We start from the raw sequence: 14,212 nt of genomic DNA, 5'->3' as shown, positions 1-14,212 counted from the left end.
AGCTGCTGCCTGTGAGCCACTGCGCTTAATCAAAAAACCATCAAAATGCATCCCCATTCCTTTTTTATTAGTTCGAGTTATGAATCTTTAATTTTAAGACCCTAGAATCTCTATTGTTATCAGCAGTGCTGTTTGGTTTTTTTCTCTATCACTGCAGTCTTTGCTGAGTGTGTGGGTGGATTCTGGGTCAGATTTATCAGAAGGCTACAGGATCAATTTCAGGTTTTGAGCAGCTCCACTATTTCATTGTTTGTGCGCTCGACTTCTATTGACTCACTGCCTTTCCCACAATATTCTACCCTTCAAAGCCAAAAAGCAGCAACTACTTTTTGGTTACATGGTCCTTTTTTCTGCCTTTTCTTTTCCTGAAAACCCCCCCCCCCCCCAAACTATTATGTAACAGAAATGTATAATTTACAGGAAAGCAGCATATAAAGTTGTCTTAGAAAGTGAAAGATTGACATTTGGATGACTAGACAGAGAGCCACGACAAGGTTAAATAAACCTTAATTTACTTGCAGATGTTTCTTGGTGGGGAAAAAAAAGCAGCTAAATAAAAGCACAAGATTAAGGCATCACAACTGATTTATGATTAAAAAAAGCATGTCAATCCAGAACAGACCTCTGTGAAGGATACACTTGTTTAATCTCGGTTATACTGTAGCTCCTCCAGCAATTTCCTCGCTCCTCAGAGTAGAACTAAGAGCACTGGGACGTTTTTCATAATGGCAGACCTGAACGACTTCCAGATCAATCAAGGACCGAGAAACGATAAAATAAGGGAATTGGGATTCGCCTATAGTCTTTCCTTTTTTTCTATTTTGTACTTGTATTATTTTTTATCCTTGTAGATAATAATTGCAAATCTCATAGAAGGTCATCTTCATGAAACACCAAAAACACCCCCTCAGCCTTCTTGCAGCCTCTACATCAAGGTCTGCAACGTTTGATCTAACCAAAAAATAACCAGCGCTCCACAAAAACACCTTTTCCATTAACATGCCACACACACACAAACAAGGCCACCTTGCACACCCGCATGATGGCCAGCTGACTGACAATGTGCAGCCAGCAATGCTTTTTGTCCTGGGTGAAAATTTCCCTGGTTGTTTCGCTATTCGATTGGTGCACACCACCAGCCTTTGTTCCTGTGTTGCTGGTAAATCAACATTAGTCAGCTTTTCTCACCAGAGCTGCTATTGTCAGTTTTGTTCACCACAGAGCACAGTCCATCTAAAGGTCACTGTTTTGTTTGTGCACCACTCTGCTGCAAGAGGCTCCTGTAATCAAAACTCACTGCAGAGTTCTGCAGCGACAGTTAAGGCCTCCTTCTGTCAAAATAGCACTGACTTCATTTGCATAACAATCAACATCATGGGTTGTCAGTGTGCTATCACAGCATTCAGCCCAGTTTCCTCTCCACCACAGCTGGGGACTGGGATCAAGTCAAGGTGAAATTTACCCCCTTTCCTTGTAATGATGGCTCTGAGTTGGTTCTCTCATCCTCTTTGCCTGAGTGGCTTCCCCTCTCTGCATTCAGTGAGAGTGGATGGCGATTAGCCCATGGGAGCTGTCCTCTAACCCTTCTTCTACTAAAACACCCCAGGTCCTCTGCTTCCATAGAGAAAGAAGTAACAGCTGGGCTGCTTGTTGATTGGATCCCTTCTAGTTTTGGAGCTGTAAACCTGTTTTATCTCCCCATTAACTACCTTCTGTGTCATATCATAAAGGTATGTCACATTATGACATGACAGAAATTGTGAAGGGTATTCTGTGCATCCTGTACAACCAAATATACCCTATTCTGATGCACAGTGACTGGTCTTTGCTTTGCTAAAGCTTGATTAAAACAGAGTCCATATATCATCAAACACTGCTGAATTTTTAACATTTTAAAATTTATTTTTTGCTCCATCAGATACACAAATGAGGTCCTTGCAGAATGACTGAATGAGGGGAAACATCCTCTGTGGATAATTTATTCTGCTGTGGACTGGAAATACAATATTCACCTTTCTTTTTCTGTAGCTGTGTTCTGGTCTTCACCACCTCCTGACAAAATATCTGGGTTGATGCCTAGGCTACTTGCGTGTAGACCATTTCTTGATGCTGCCCCCTATTGGCTCCTGCAGGAGGCCAGCAGCAGGAAAAGGTGGAGGGATAACACAAGATGAAGAAAGGCAAATGCTTCCTTACTGAACTTTTAAAACAGCTTTATGTGTAAATCTAGGTTTGTTTATGCTGCAGGCAAAGCTGCCCTTATGATTCATGTGATTATGTTTTGTGTTCTGCAGTTTCAAACCAAATTTACCTGTTAAAAAAAGACCCAAAACTGCCATACATCTAAAAAAAAAGTTGTGCAACAAAGCAAACTCTTAAAGTTTTCATTCCCCCCCAAAAAAACAAAAAGCTAAATGAATATGCTTTCATGTGTTACCAATATTATTATTTGGCAGAAAAGCTCAATCAGCAATGCTCTAATGGAAAGATGACAACAGAGCAGAGCCTACTCTGCTCAGTGTATTTAGTGTCTATTGCCACACGGCCTCTTTGTTCAAAGTGGCCAAGCATCATAAATGCTGTGCTGACATGCTGCTCTGCAGCTCAACAAGTTGGACCCAACTCTAGACATAAGCACTCTTTGGAAAATGTAGAGGTGCCTTGATGTCGCTGGAAGCCTCCCATTTCATTAATTTCATCAGACAGGTTTTAATGCTCTTTAAGGTCACCCTAGGGAAAATGAGTGCGGTGTGGTTACCAGCCAAGCAAAAGTTCACGGCATCTGAGATTGGAAGGAAATGGATTAGGTCTGAGAAAGAAAGACTTAGAGATAATTTAGAGACATGGTGAAAGAGAATTCTTTGGGAGAAATGGATAAAGAGACATTTTCAGAGTGGTCCACTGAGGAGTAACCTGGCTTCTTGTTTTTGCTGGAGCTGTGGAACCAGGTGATTAGAGCAGCAGAATGTGTGGAGAGCTGTGACCGATGGACCTCAACTACTGTGATGATTAAAGTGTGTGGAAGGAGTTGTGCAGGGAGAAAAGAAACACAGGAGAATAGAAGTGCATGAGTGTGGAAACAGGATTGCTTTCCCAGTCTCAGTGGCCACAGGAACTACCTGCATGATCTGATTGAGACATACTTTACGGTGTAAATAGACTCACTGCTTGTGTCAACAACAATCTTGTTTCATGGATAGATATAGGTATATTGTCAGCAGAGATCTCTCTAGCAGCACAGAGAAGTCAGCATACAGGGTGATGGCAGCTGGCACCAAAGACTCGTTACGTTCTTTGCCACAGCTGCCCAGAGTCCACAGTAAAGTTCATGCACAACTCTGTTTTTGCATCACTGCTGACACCTCACTGGGTCTGGCATGAATCAGCAGTTACATTCAGCTGGTGCAGAAACAAGTCCTCTTCCCACTGCTGTACATTTGTGGCCATTGCCGCTCTGTGTGGATAATCGAAGGGATGATTTTGAGTAGCCAGCGAGGATAATCATGGTAATTCTTAATTACTGGCAAAGCTATGAAAGGCATCACAATTTATTGATCTGTTTTCATTTGGGAGGAAGACATTTACAGAATATGGAGTTGATTTTGATACCTAATGACCTCTTAACGACTAAAAAAAGGTTTAAAATCCATTTAGTGTGCGCACACACACAAAACCCCAATGAATATTCCATATGCATCCACACAAGCTAAGTACATTATAAAAGGGGCCCTTTGTGCAAGGATTTCCCCTCTACATTAAGCTTTTCCATGATTGTGGTGCAGCTCCTGAGGTCCCACAGCAAGTATCTTAATTGGAACAAACATGAGGTCCAAGTTATCGTTCCTATGCAAAATGAGTGCCAAGTAAGCAATGAAGAAGAACAAGGGCTGTGAGCTGTCATCCTGTGTGCAGACATGCTACGGAAAGAAAAAGACAGAAATGTTCCCAAACCCCCAAAACCAGGCCTTACCAAAAACCTTCATTATTTCATTAGCTTGACATTTAATGTCTTTTGCTAATTTCACCAGAATTGCTTATAAACAAGATGTTGAATTGATTAAGTCTTTTACTTCTGTTGCTCTTAAATGCAACATGATCATTTTTATGTGCCCAGTAGATGTTTTTAGTGTTTTTTTTTGTTATGCATCTCTGCCTCCCAACGTCTAGATACATACTGTATGGAGTTGTATTACAGTTTGTTTATAAGAAGTCCACATGGAGTTTGACCTCTCTGTAGATTAACTGACCCAAAACAATGGAAATCACTATGTAGGATAACATATAGTATTTTTTAGCAAGCAAAAGGAAATGTGTTCATGCATAGCAAACAACGTATAAAATAAGTTTATTTGCTCCTCTTATTTAGTATGTAACCAAGGTTTTATGCTATAGTTTGTGGTTAAAAGGACAGGTTTCCCACTTCAATATGTTTCTGCAAATCAAGTTTAAATATTTTTTTTAAAGGGGAGAAAACATTTGAAGGAAAACAATGGTTGACACTATTATGTTAAATATCGGTACACACACACAGCAGTGAGCTTTGTAGGACCCAAACCAAAGACGACCTTGCCTCCATTAAAGCCCCAGGCTTAATGATGACCTAACTTGCACCTGAAGAGGGCGCCCTCACAGCTGAATCACCTGACTGAAGTGAAGGTGAGAGGTGGAACTGGACTGGAGTCTGCTAATTTATTCATAAACCAGCAATAGATAGAAAATATTAAAATCTTATCTAGACACTGAACTAAAAGTAAAGGCTACACCACACACTCTAATTCATATATGCAACCGAAACCTCTTGTAGGTTATGTCTTGGTTAGGTAGATTATACCCTAAAAGCAAATCCCTCTAGGTAAAGAGTCTGTTGCCGTCCTACAGCAGCAGCAGCTCATGAATCATCTCGCTGCTTCGTTCAAATACCGCTCCTGAGACATGGCCAAGTTGCAGGTAATTGGCTATCCCAAGGCGAACTCTTACTGTCCCCTCAGCAGCTGGAGAAACGCTTTGCGCTTGCCTCATCAGGTTCTTCTGCACACAGGGAGCATCAAACACAAGAAGACAAGTCATTGGCTCTGAGGACTTGATGACGGAGGGAGCGCACTGTTTTCTCCAGGAGCGCGTTACTGGAGTCCCTCAAGACGCTGCACCTCCGTCCAGTGACGTGAAACCAGTGTGTCGGACTGGGATGGGCCTTTAAGCGGTGGACTTGGTCTTTTTCTAATTTTTTTTGGTTATTTCGGAAGTGGGGACCTGTTGGGGCGAGCTCGTTGAGTCGTCAGGAGCGCGTAGAGTGGAACAAAAGCAGCCCAGTGCAGCGCAGACAGCAGCAGAGTTACGGGGTCCGCGGGGAAGCGGTGTCGGTGCATGAGAACAACGGACAGTTGACGAGCAGGATATTGAGAAGAAAATCGGCGTCGGAATTTGGATATGGCGGGTGTGAAATCGGTCGAGCTTCTCCTTGGAGTTGTTTTAGTTTTGCAGTGTGTGGGGAATGTCCAGGCCGACATTTCAGCCAGCAACGGTAAGAAACAGCACCGTAAGCATTCACCAGCTATGATCAGAGAGTTTAGGTTCGTCTCTTAATGACCACCAAATCCTGCAGAAGTCGATCTGAGTAGCATGCAGGGGAAGATGCGGACAGGTGGAGCGTGGTTTGCTGACTTTGTTTTATGCTCAGGTTGCATCTTTTTATTGGGGTTGCATTTGCAGTTAGAGAGAAACCCTTTTGCTTTCATTATTTTATTTTTAGGACTAATTAGGAGGGGCTACCATACAGTATGCCCATTAACTTAACATTTTCTGTCCAGACCAAATTGTTTTTTTTTTTTTTGCTCATACTCACTAGAACTACAATTAATCATTTTGCTTTTTCCATCTTTTGCATTTCTCTCAGACTGAGACTGCATCCTTTTTGTGTCTTCTGGCTTATTTGTATCCAAAGTTTAGGGCTGTTCCCCATTGGTTTCTGTCAATTTTGACAGAGAAACCTTTTTCTACAACTTTCAACAGATGTGAGATCAGTAACCAGTGCACAGTGCAGGTGTTTCTCTGTAGAGGTCCTGTAGAGGAACCTGCATGCCCTGTCTCTACTTGATTACAGATTCTGAACTGCAGTGTGAACAGTACCTCTACTGTAAAGCTACACACCATATCTAGTCCATCCTCTGATCCTCTGCAACCCACACTCCCCCCGCCCCACACACACACACACACACACAGACGATGGAATAAGTCCATGCCAACATTGGTTCTGTTCACACAGGCGAGCTCTTGTTTCCCAGGTCTTTTATTGCTGGCAGCGAATTTTCATCACGTATCACATGGTGTTTAGAGAAATGTTCGGCTGCTGACAGTGACTGTAAATCAAATCCGTATGTGTGTATGTGAGTGTAGACCTCAGAGGAATGTGTGGCTCTGTTTGGGAGGAAGATGCTGTTGGCCGTGTGTGACACTTCGTACAGAAGCACACACTTTTTTGTTTCACTCGGTCGTACTTATGAATCCAATCAATCCCTTTGGCTGTGCTGTGCTCTGGCTCATTTGACATCAGTCCAAAACAACATCTTGTTTTCCTTTACCCAACCTGGAATTTGTGTTTCTTGTGGGAAAACTACCACAATGGGGCTCGTTTTAGGTTTAGGTTACAGGTTAAGGAAAACTCCAACACATCCACAAGCAAAAAAGGACACTTTCATCTCAGTGTTTCATCACTCCATCTCTTGCTTGAGCAGGACACAGTAAAACTGAGTCTCCCTGTATGTAGGACAGTATTTATAGACATCTGGGGTGAGCTGCTTCCCTTGTCATAGACTGGCTTCTTCTCTTGCTGCTGTAAGGAGTAGCTCCTGTCCTTCCCTGAAATAGGGCTTGATTAATAGGGCACAGGTGGAATCCTACACTCTCTTCAAATCCACTGGGAAGACATAGTGCACTGTTCACTAGTAAAAAGCTTTCACAGTCTCTGAGCATGCCTCAGCATCTCCAGTAGAACCTGAGATGTAAGGATTGGCTGAAGCATTCATTTTCCCTCCTTGCATTCATTAGTCAGATGAGCTGGGGAGCACATCTGGGTGAAATTACACAACATCCCGTGAACTCAGTGCAGTGTTTTTTTTAAGCTTTCAGTTTGTGGTTCTGTGTTGTTCACCCAGTGATAACCTCACAGTGGTACACATGCAAAAACTAGGGCTGATTTGGGGCTCCACTGATTTTCTAAGAGTGTAAAAAAATAGATATTCCACTATAGTCTGGAGTGTGTCTGCATGTGAGAGAGGGGAATAAGACGGAGAGCAGAGAGCAGAGAGAGAATGCCTTGTGGTCTAATTTAAAAGTCTGTGCTGAGGGCTGTTAATGTGCTAAGACTCTGGTTGTGTGTGGAATTTCATTCATTGTGGATGCTCAGATTGTTTGTTCGCAGGCTCGGGGAGGTTGATAACCCGTTCACTGGCACCAGCGATATGGCCCTGTCCAGCTCAGTGTGCCGCTCGTCATTGATCATACTGCCAGAAGCTGCCTCTTCGATCACACAAACACACACTCAGAGGCAAATGTGATTGTGAGTCACAGACGAACGTGCAGACTGGATCACCAAGAGCTTTACCCTCATGACTAGAGGCAGGTTCAGTCAGTTCTGTTTTGTATCTGGTTCCAAGTTGGTATAAAAAGCAACATTTGTTACATTTCTATCCACCATTTTAAATTTGTGCACCAAAACAGAATAGGAAATGGCAAAAATTAGACAAAAACAAATGGCCTTGATGCAGATATGTTGGCGTATCAATAAAACATAATGTGACAGAGTGCAATGGAAACAGACTTCATGATGGACATGAAGCATTGGACTTGAATGTCACTGAAGTTTCCAGTCCACAGAACAGAAGAAAAACAGCAACTGACAACAACATCAGTTCTCTGTGTAATGACTGTAACCTTCCTCAAAATGCCAATGCCATACTTCCATCATGTTTTCCACATTGGTTTTGTTGACTGGCACTCCCTTCAGTTATGTCATCTTGTTGCACCCCCGACTACTGCAGTGATTTAACAGTACCCAACTGGAGAATTAGCCGCACCAAAGAACTTATGATGTTTGGTGATTTAAGAATGACGAGTGCTCCAGCTCTACCTGCTGCCGGTCTTGTTTCCCAGTTTTTTTCATTATCCCTGACCCAGACAATTTATCTCATAGCCTAACCTAACCCCAACAGGAAAAACTACTTTAAAAGATTTAGTAAGAGATTTCAGAGGTTTCAGTTTCATCATCAGACCGCATCCCTTCTCATGACAGAAGTGGCTATGTTGCTCCCTTCTCTATGTTGTGCTTTGATGATTCCTGAGATAAAGTCTGTGGAAAAGTTCTTTCCACAGAAGCAGGTCCAGCTCAGCCTCCTTCAGTGGAATCTCACCCCTGCTCTCCCTCCCCCATGTCTGCCTCTTTCTGACACTGCACATTTCAGAACAGACAGAATGAGCTAGCCTCTTTATTGCCCGGCTGAATGACCTGCTGAAAGGAGCTGCCGTGAATGGATGAGGGGGGGTGAGAGACGGGAACAGCGGCGGCGGCTGAGGTTATTGTGCTGCCCACTATGCGACGACAGCAGGCCATGCTATACATCACAGAGGCAGGGTCGCCTCCACATACCAGCATGCAACAGCAGCACCAATCTCCTGTATTAGTCACGCCTGGCTCTTGTCTTGAAGCTCTCCGCCCCTTTGAGTCCAGGAAGAAGCTCAGCCTGACTGCTTGAGAGGGCTGGAGCGGCACACAAGGTTCAATTGGCTTAAAGAACAAAGAGGCCACTAGTTAATGAAATCCAGTGTAGTTAAGCTCCTCTTTAGCTTTTCTTATTGTCTTTCATGTGGTTTAAAAGTTCCTTCGCTTCCAGTTGTTGCACAGCTCTGCCAAGTTAGCATGTCTTCGAGGTTGCAATAATCCCTGCATTTTCTACTCTGCATGATGTGTTTCTAACATTGTGCATCCATCACGCAAGTTGAAAGGGTCAAAGGCAGGAGAAGGAGGCTTGTGATGTTATGGAGTGATACAGATCTGACTGTCAGCAGTTCATTGAGGGATGACAAGCATTTTCCATTCATAACAAACATCCAGTAGACCACAGGCTGTTAACTGCTCCTTCTTGTAACTCTGCTGAGGAGTGAAATGAGTAAATTGGTGGTGTTCAGCTGGTAGGAGTCTGTCTCTCTTTTGCCTGGAGAGGAAAGGTCGAGAGGATAACAAGGAGTGGGAGGAGGTGTGGATAGCAGGCAATTCCCCTCCTGGGCTGAGCAGCCCCATACTGCATGAGAAACAAATTATAGTGGCATAAACACTAAATATTACACTTTAAACTAAGCTGAGTGATGATTAATGGTATAGATTAGAAGAGCAAAAAGGAATTGTAGGAATAATAAGGGATAAGCTCTCCCGCGGGTGCTCTTTCATAGTTATATGTTTGTCAGACTGTGATAGTTAACAACACAGATCCAATTTTTGTGACAAAGTGTTGTATATTGACGTTATTCTTCCCTGCCTCATTTGCTTTTGCATCAGTTTTTATTTCCTGTTGCACTGAATCAATAACAAAAGATGTCAAAACAAGAATTCATCACGTCAGTTTTTCTGCTGAAATTGAAGACACTTTTCCACAAAGCAACCTGATAACTGGTGTATTTTCACTACTGGCTATATTGTTGGCTTTTTTTTTTTTTTGCTTAATCATTTAGTGAATAAAATATCAGAAAAATAATCACACTATCCTAAAGCATAACATCTTCTAAAGGCTTGTTTTGTTGAACAAACAGCCCCCAGACATTCCAGTCACTAATGTTAGGCCAGGAAAAGGCAGCAAATTCACATTCTTGCTTGGAAAATAACACAATTAATGGTGACAGTAAAAGGATGACACCTAAATCAGAAATTTTAAATTCTCTTCAGATTCACTTTCTCCTGTTTAACTAGATTATAGCTGCAGAGGGGATACAGTGCACAGTACTTATCCATGGATAGAAAAACAATACACCCTGAAACAAATGTGGTTAGAAGTACAGTATAATTAAACACCGACCATGTGTTCACAATGTGAAACTTTTTCGGACTGGATTTTTCCTTTCAAGCTGTCTAATCTGGCACATGTTAGGAATTCTTCCACTTTCTGTCTGGTCTTGCTTGTATGCTGAGGACTGCTGGACACTTGACTTACGAATGAACTTATTTGTCTTACGTGGCCTATCTGACCTAGAGAAATTACATACTGATACTTGATACACACCAGTAACTGTCTGTTATTTGATGACAATCCACAGTGTTGAATTTTATGGGAAACGACATAAAATAGCGGGCTGGCACTTCATGAGGTGTGTAATGAGGTTCCCTGTTGGTTAAAACCTATTAAAAAATCTAAAAAATAATAACATGGAACACAGATTAAATGATTTTGTGCTTTAAGACACAGTAGACACCTACTTAAAGGTGTTAGAGAACTATAATGAATAGCAATTTAGATTTTTACCTCCATTTGGTATCTCTCCATTTTTTTTCCAACACATAAGTCCCTTTCCTGCAGATGTAAAACTATGTATGATCCCTCCTGCTTTGACACACAGTGCCTGCACTACAATGCTGAGAAGCATCTCGCTGCAGGAAGCAGCTCACCGTAGGGGAACAAAGTGTCATGTGCATTGCTATAATGAAGACCATGGTGTTTCAGGCCATCCAGGCTGAAAGAAGATAAGCTGCCTGCCCAGCAGAGGAGCCAGTCACCCCATCCTGTGGCAGGCTTCATATCCTGAGCCCAGCTGGAAAGGCAGCTTGTCTTTGACCCTCCACAACAAGCGTCACTCGCATGGTTTACTTTACAGCATGCTGCTACATGCCTCTACCTATATGTGCAACTGAGTGTGAAAGTTTTCTCTCTGACGCTGTATCTGCGTCGGCTTCTCTGTCAGTTGCCATATTTTCCCTGTCGTCTTGCTTCTTGGAGCCCTTTTTACAGTTCCTGTTCAAGGCAGGATGAATGTATCATTTTGCAACCACGCCTTTCTGTATAAAGGCTACAAACCCAGGATGGGGCACGCTGTTGACGCTGTATTATCGCGGCAGTCAGACATGTTATTTCTGTGACCCGCTGCAGGGGGTATTTACAGTGCCTTGCGAAAGTATTCGGCCCCCTTGAACTTTGCGACCTTTTGCCACATTTCAGGCTTCAAACATAAAGATATAAAACTGTAATTTTTTGTGAAGAATCAACAACAAGTGGGACACAATCATGAAGTAGAACGAAATTTATTGGATATTTCAAACTTTTTTAACAAATAAAAAACTGAATAATTGGGCGTGCAAAATTATTCAGCCCCTTTACTTTCAGTGCAGCAAACTCTCTCCAGAAGTTCAGTGAGGATCTCTGAATGATCCAATGTTGACCTAAATGACTAATGATGATAAATAGAATCCACCTGTGTGTAATCAAGTCTCCGTATAAATGCACCTGCACTGTGATAGTCTCAGAGGTCTGTTTAAAGCGCAGAGAGCATCATGAAGAACAAGGAACACACCAGGCAGGTCCGAGATACTGTTGTGGAGAAGTTTAAAGCCGGATTTGGATACAAAAAGATTTCCCAAGCTTTAAACATCCCAAGGAGCACTGTGCAAGCGATAATATTGAAATGGAAGGAGTATCAGACCACTGCAAATCTACCAAGACCTGGCCGTCCCTCTAAACTTTCAGCTCATACAAGGAGAAGACTGATCAGAGATGCAGCCAAGAGGCCCATGATCACTCTGGATGAACTGCAGAGATCTACAGCTGAGGTGGGAGACTCTGTCCATAGGACAACAATCAGTCGTATACTGCACAAATCTGGCCTTTATGGAAGAGTGGCAAGAAGAAAGCCATTTCTTAAAGATATCCATAAAAAGTGTCGTTTAAAGTTTGCCACAAGCCACCTGGGAGACACACCAAACATGTGGAAGAAGGTGCTCTGGTCAGATGAAACCAAAATCGAACTTTTTGGCAACAATGCAAAACGTTATGTTTGGCGTAAAAGCAACACAGCTCATCACCCTGAACACACCATCCCCACTGTCAAACATGGTGGTGGCAGCATCGTGGTTTGGGCCTGCTTTTCTTCAGCAGGGACAGGGAAGATGGTTAAAATTGATGGGAAGATGGATGGAGCCAAATACAGGACCATTCTGGAAGGAAACCTGATGGAGTCTGCAAAAGACCTGAGACTGGGACGGAGATTTGTCTTCCAACAAGACAATGATCCAAAACATAAAGCAAAATCTACAATGGAATGGTTCACAAATAAACATATCCAGGTGTTAGAATGGCCAAGTCAAAGTCCAGACCTGAATCTAATCGAGAATCTGTGGAAAGAACTGAAAACTGCTGTTCACAAATGCTCTCCATCCAACCTCACTGAGCTTGAGCTGTTTTGCAAGGAGGAATGGGCAAAAATTTCCGTCTCTCGATGTGCAAAACTGATAGAGACATACCCCAAGCGACTTACAGCTGTAATCGCAGCAAAAGGTGGCGCTACAAAGTATTAACTTAAGGGGGCTGAATAATTTTGCACGCCCAGTTTTTCAGTTTTTTATTTGTTAAAAAAGTTTGACATATCCAATAAATTTCGTTCCACTTCATGATTGTGTCCCACTTGTTGTTGATTCTTCACAAAAAATTACAGTTTTATATCTTTATGTTTGAAGCCTGAAATGTGGCAAAAGGTCGCAAAGTTCAAGGGGGCCGAATACTTTCGCAAGGCACTGTATGTCCTAAACTGACTGAATCCGTGACCATAATCATTAAAATGCTGTATAACGACATGGGCATTGCCAGTATGTGGCTCGCTCCATAACCACTCAGCTATCAGGGCACTGTTTACCAGTGGTTTTTGAAGTAGTGTGTCAGCAAAATACCCCTTCATTTATTTCAGTGAGCGCAATTACATTTACTCTTAATCGAAGCAGATTGATCTGTTTATTGGTCCATTTATCATGTTAATAGCAGCCTCACTCAAAAACCCATGTAATAGTTTTATAATGTGCAGTTGTTGCTCCTCCACACTTGTGTTCTGAACTTTCCCAAGTGAACCCTTGCGCACGTTGATGCGCTTTCCTTGCTGTGTAGGTCCAACAGTGCTGCCTTTGTTATTCTGCCTGGAAAGTGTCTCCACGTCCCACGTTAAGTTTGTCTTTCATTACCAAACTCATCCTGACAAAGAACAAGCGTGCCCTGCAGCATCGGCTTTTCACAGTGCAACACTATGCAAAACTTTGATGGGCCAGCGTGTTTTTGGGTGAAAATGTAAAGGTTTATGGCCACAAGTGGGTTTCTGCAAGAGAAGGCAGAGGGTAGACTGTGACTGTGACACCTGCATCAAAGTTGTTCTCTGCTAGCCACCTTACATCCATAATACATAGAGAAATATGGTTACTGCTGTTGTCACGAACCTTTCTGGTGAGTATATCCTTGTTTCTGTTCTTCAGACTGACTCAAATGTATGGGCACTTGGTCCTCTGTATGAGTTGGAAAGAGACTGGTTGACATTGTTGTGCAACTTGTTTTGGCCTGCTCGCTCCTTGAATTAGTCATGAAGACAGTTCTTTTAAGATGTCTTTAAGACTTTCTGCTGGCTCTGCATGCCATTGCTGTTGATCACTCGACCCTTCAGGAATTGGGGCTGCCGGGAATGGGAGGATAAAGGACACTTCCTAGCAGGAAGCTTTAGTTTTGGACAAGCTTGTTCCAGTTCCCAGCTGTATGCCTCCTAACTCGTTGCAGCTGGCAGCATGTTCGTAATGGGAGTTGCGCTTGCAACACATTTTCATCTCTGTCTTGTTTACTGCTTCTTTTATCTTTCGCTGATCAGATTAATTAAACAAAAGTGAGTCAAACAACAACACCCCGAATAATATCAAAAAGTGATTCTGGTAGATGAGGTTTAGTTTGTGCCAAGTTTTTAGGTTTGTCTCCTTGCCAGTGTTTGCTATAACAGAAAGTTGCTGTAGACACTTCTGTAGTAGTAGTAGGACTTAACTGACTGTGGGAGTTGTTTTTTTTGTTGTTGTTTGTTCTAACTGCCTGGTCTCGTAGCCTTGGCTGGACTGTTTAATGTGATATTTCTGTTAATTACGGTTGTTGAATATGTCAAGCAATGTTTGTTTGTGCTTGGAATATTCAGCATTTTATTTTTTTCCTTTTTTTTTGACAAA

The 14,212-nt window shown here is 42.5% G+C and overlaps 1 protein-coding gene across 1 annotated transcript in view; it reads left to right on the top strand.

The window, feature by feature from the left end:
* Positions 1-5,052: 5,052 nt before the first annotated feature.
* The window catches only part of plxdc2b (plexin domain containing 2b), a 70,441-nt gene continuing 61,281 nt past the window's right edge, over positions 5,053-14,212 (top strand). The window contains exon 1 of the mRNA XM_020586443.1: positions 5,053-5,521. Within this exon, the coding sequence (XP_020442099.1) occupies positions 5,428-5,521 (94 nt within the window). The 5' untranslated portion in view covers positions 5,053-5,427. The remainder of the gene's footprint in view (positions 5,522-14,212) is intronic.

Source organism: Monopterus albus, unplaced genomic scaffold (assembly GCF_001952655.1).
Source record: "Monopterus albus unplaced genomic scaffold, M_albus_1.0 scaffold405.1, whole genome shotgun sequence".
Classification (NCBI taxonomy): domain Eukaryota; kingdom Metazoa; phylum Chordata; class Actinopteri; order Synbranchiformes; family Synbranchidae; genus Monopterus; species Monopterus albus.
Note: the sequence above shows the minus strand (reverse complement) of the source record. Positions and strands in the feature narration are given on the sequence as shown.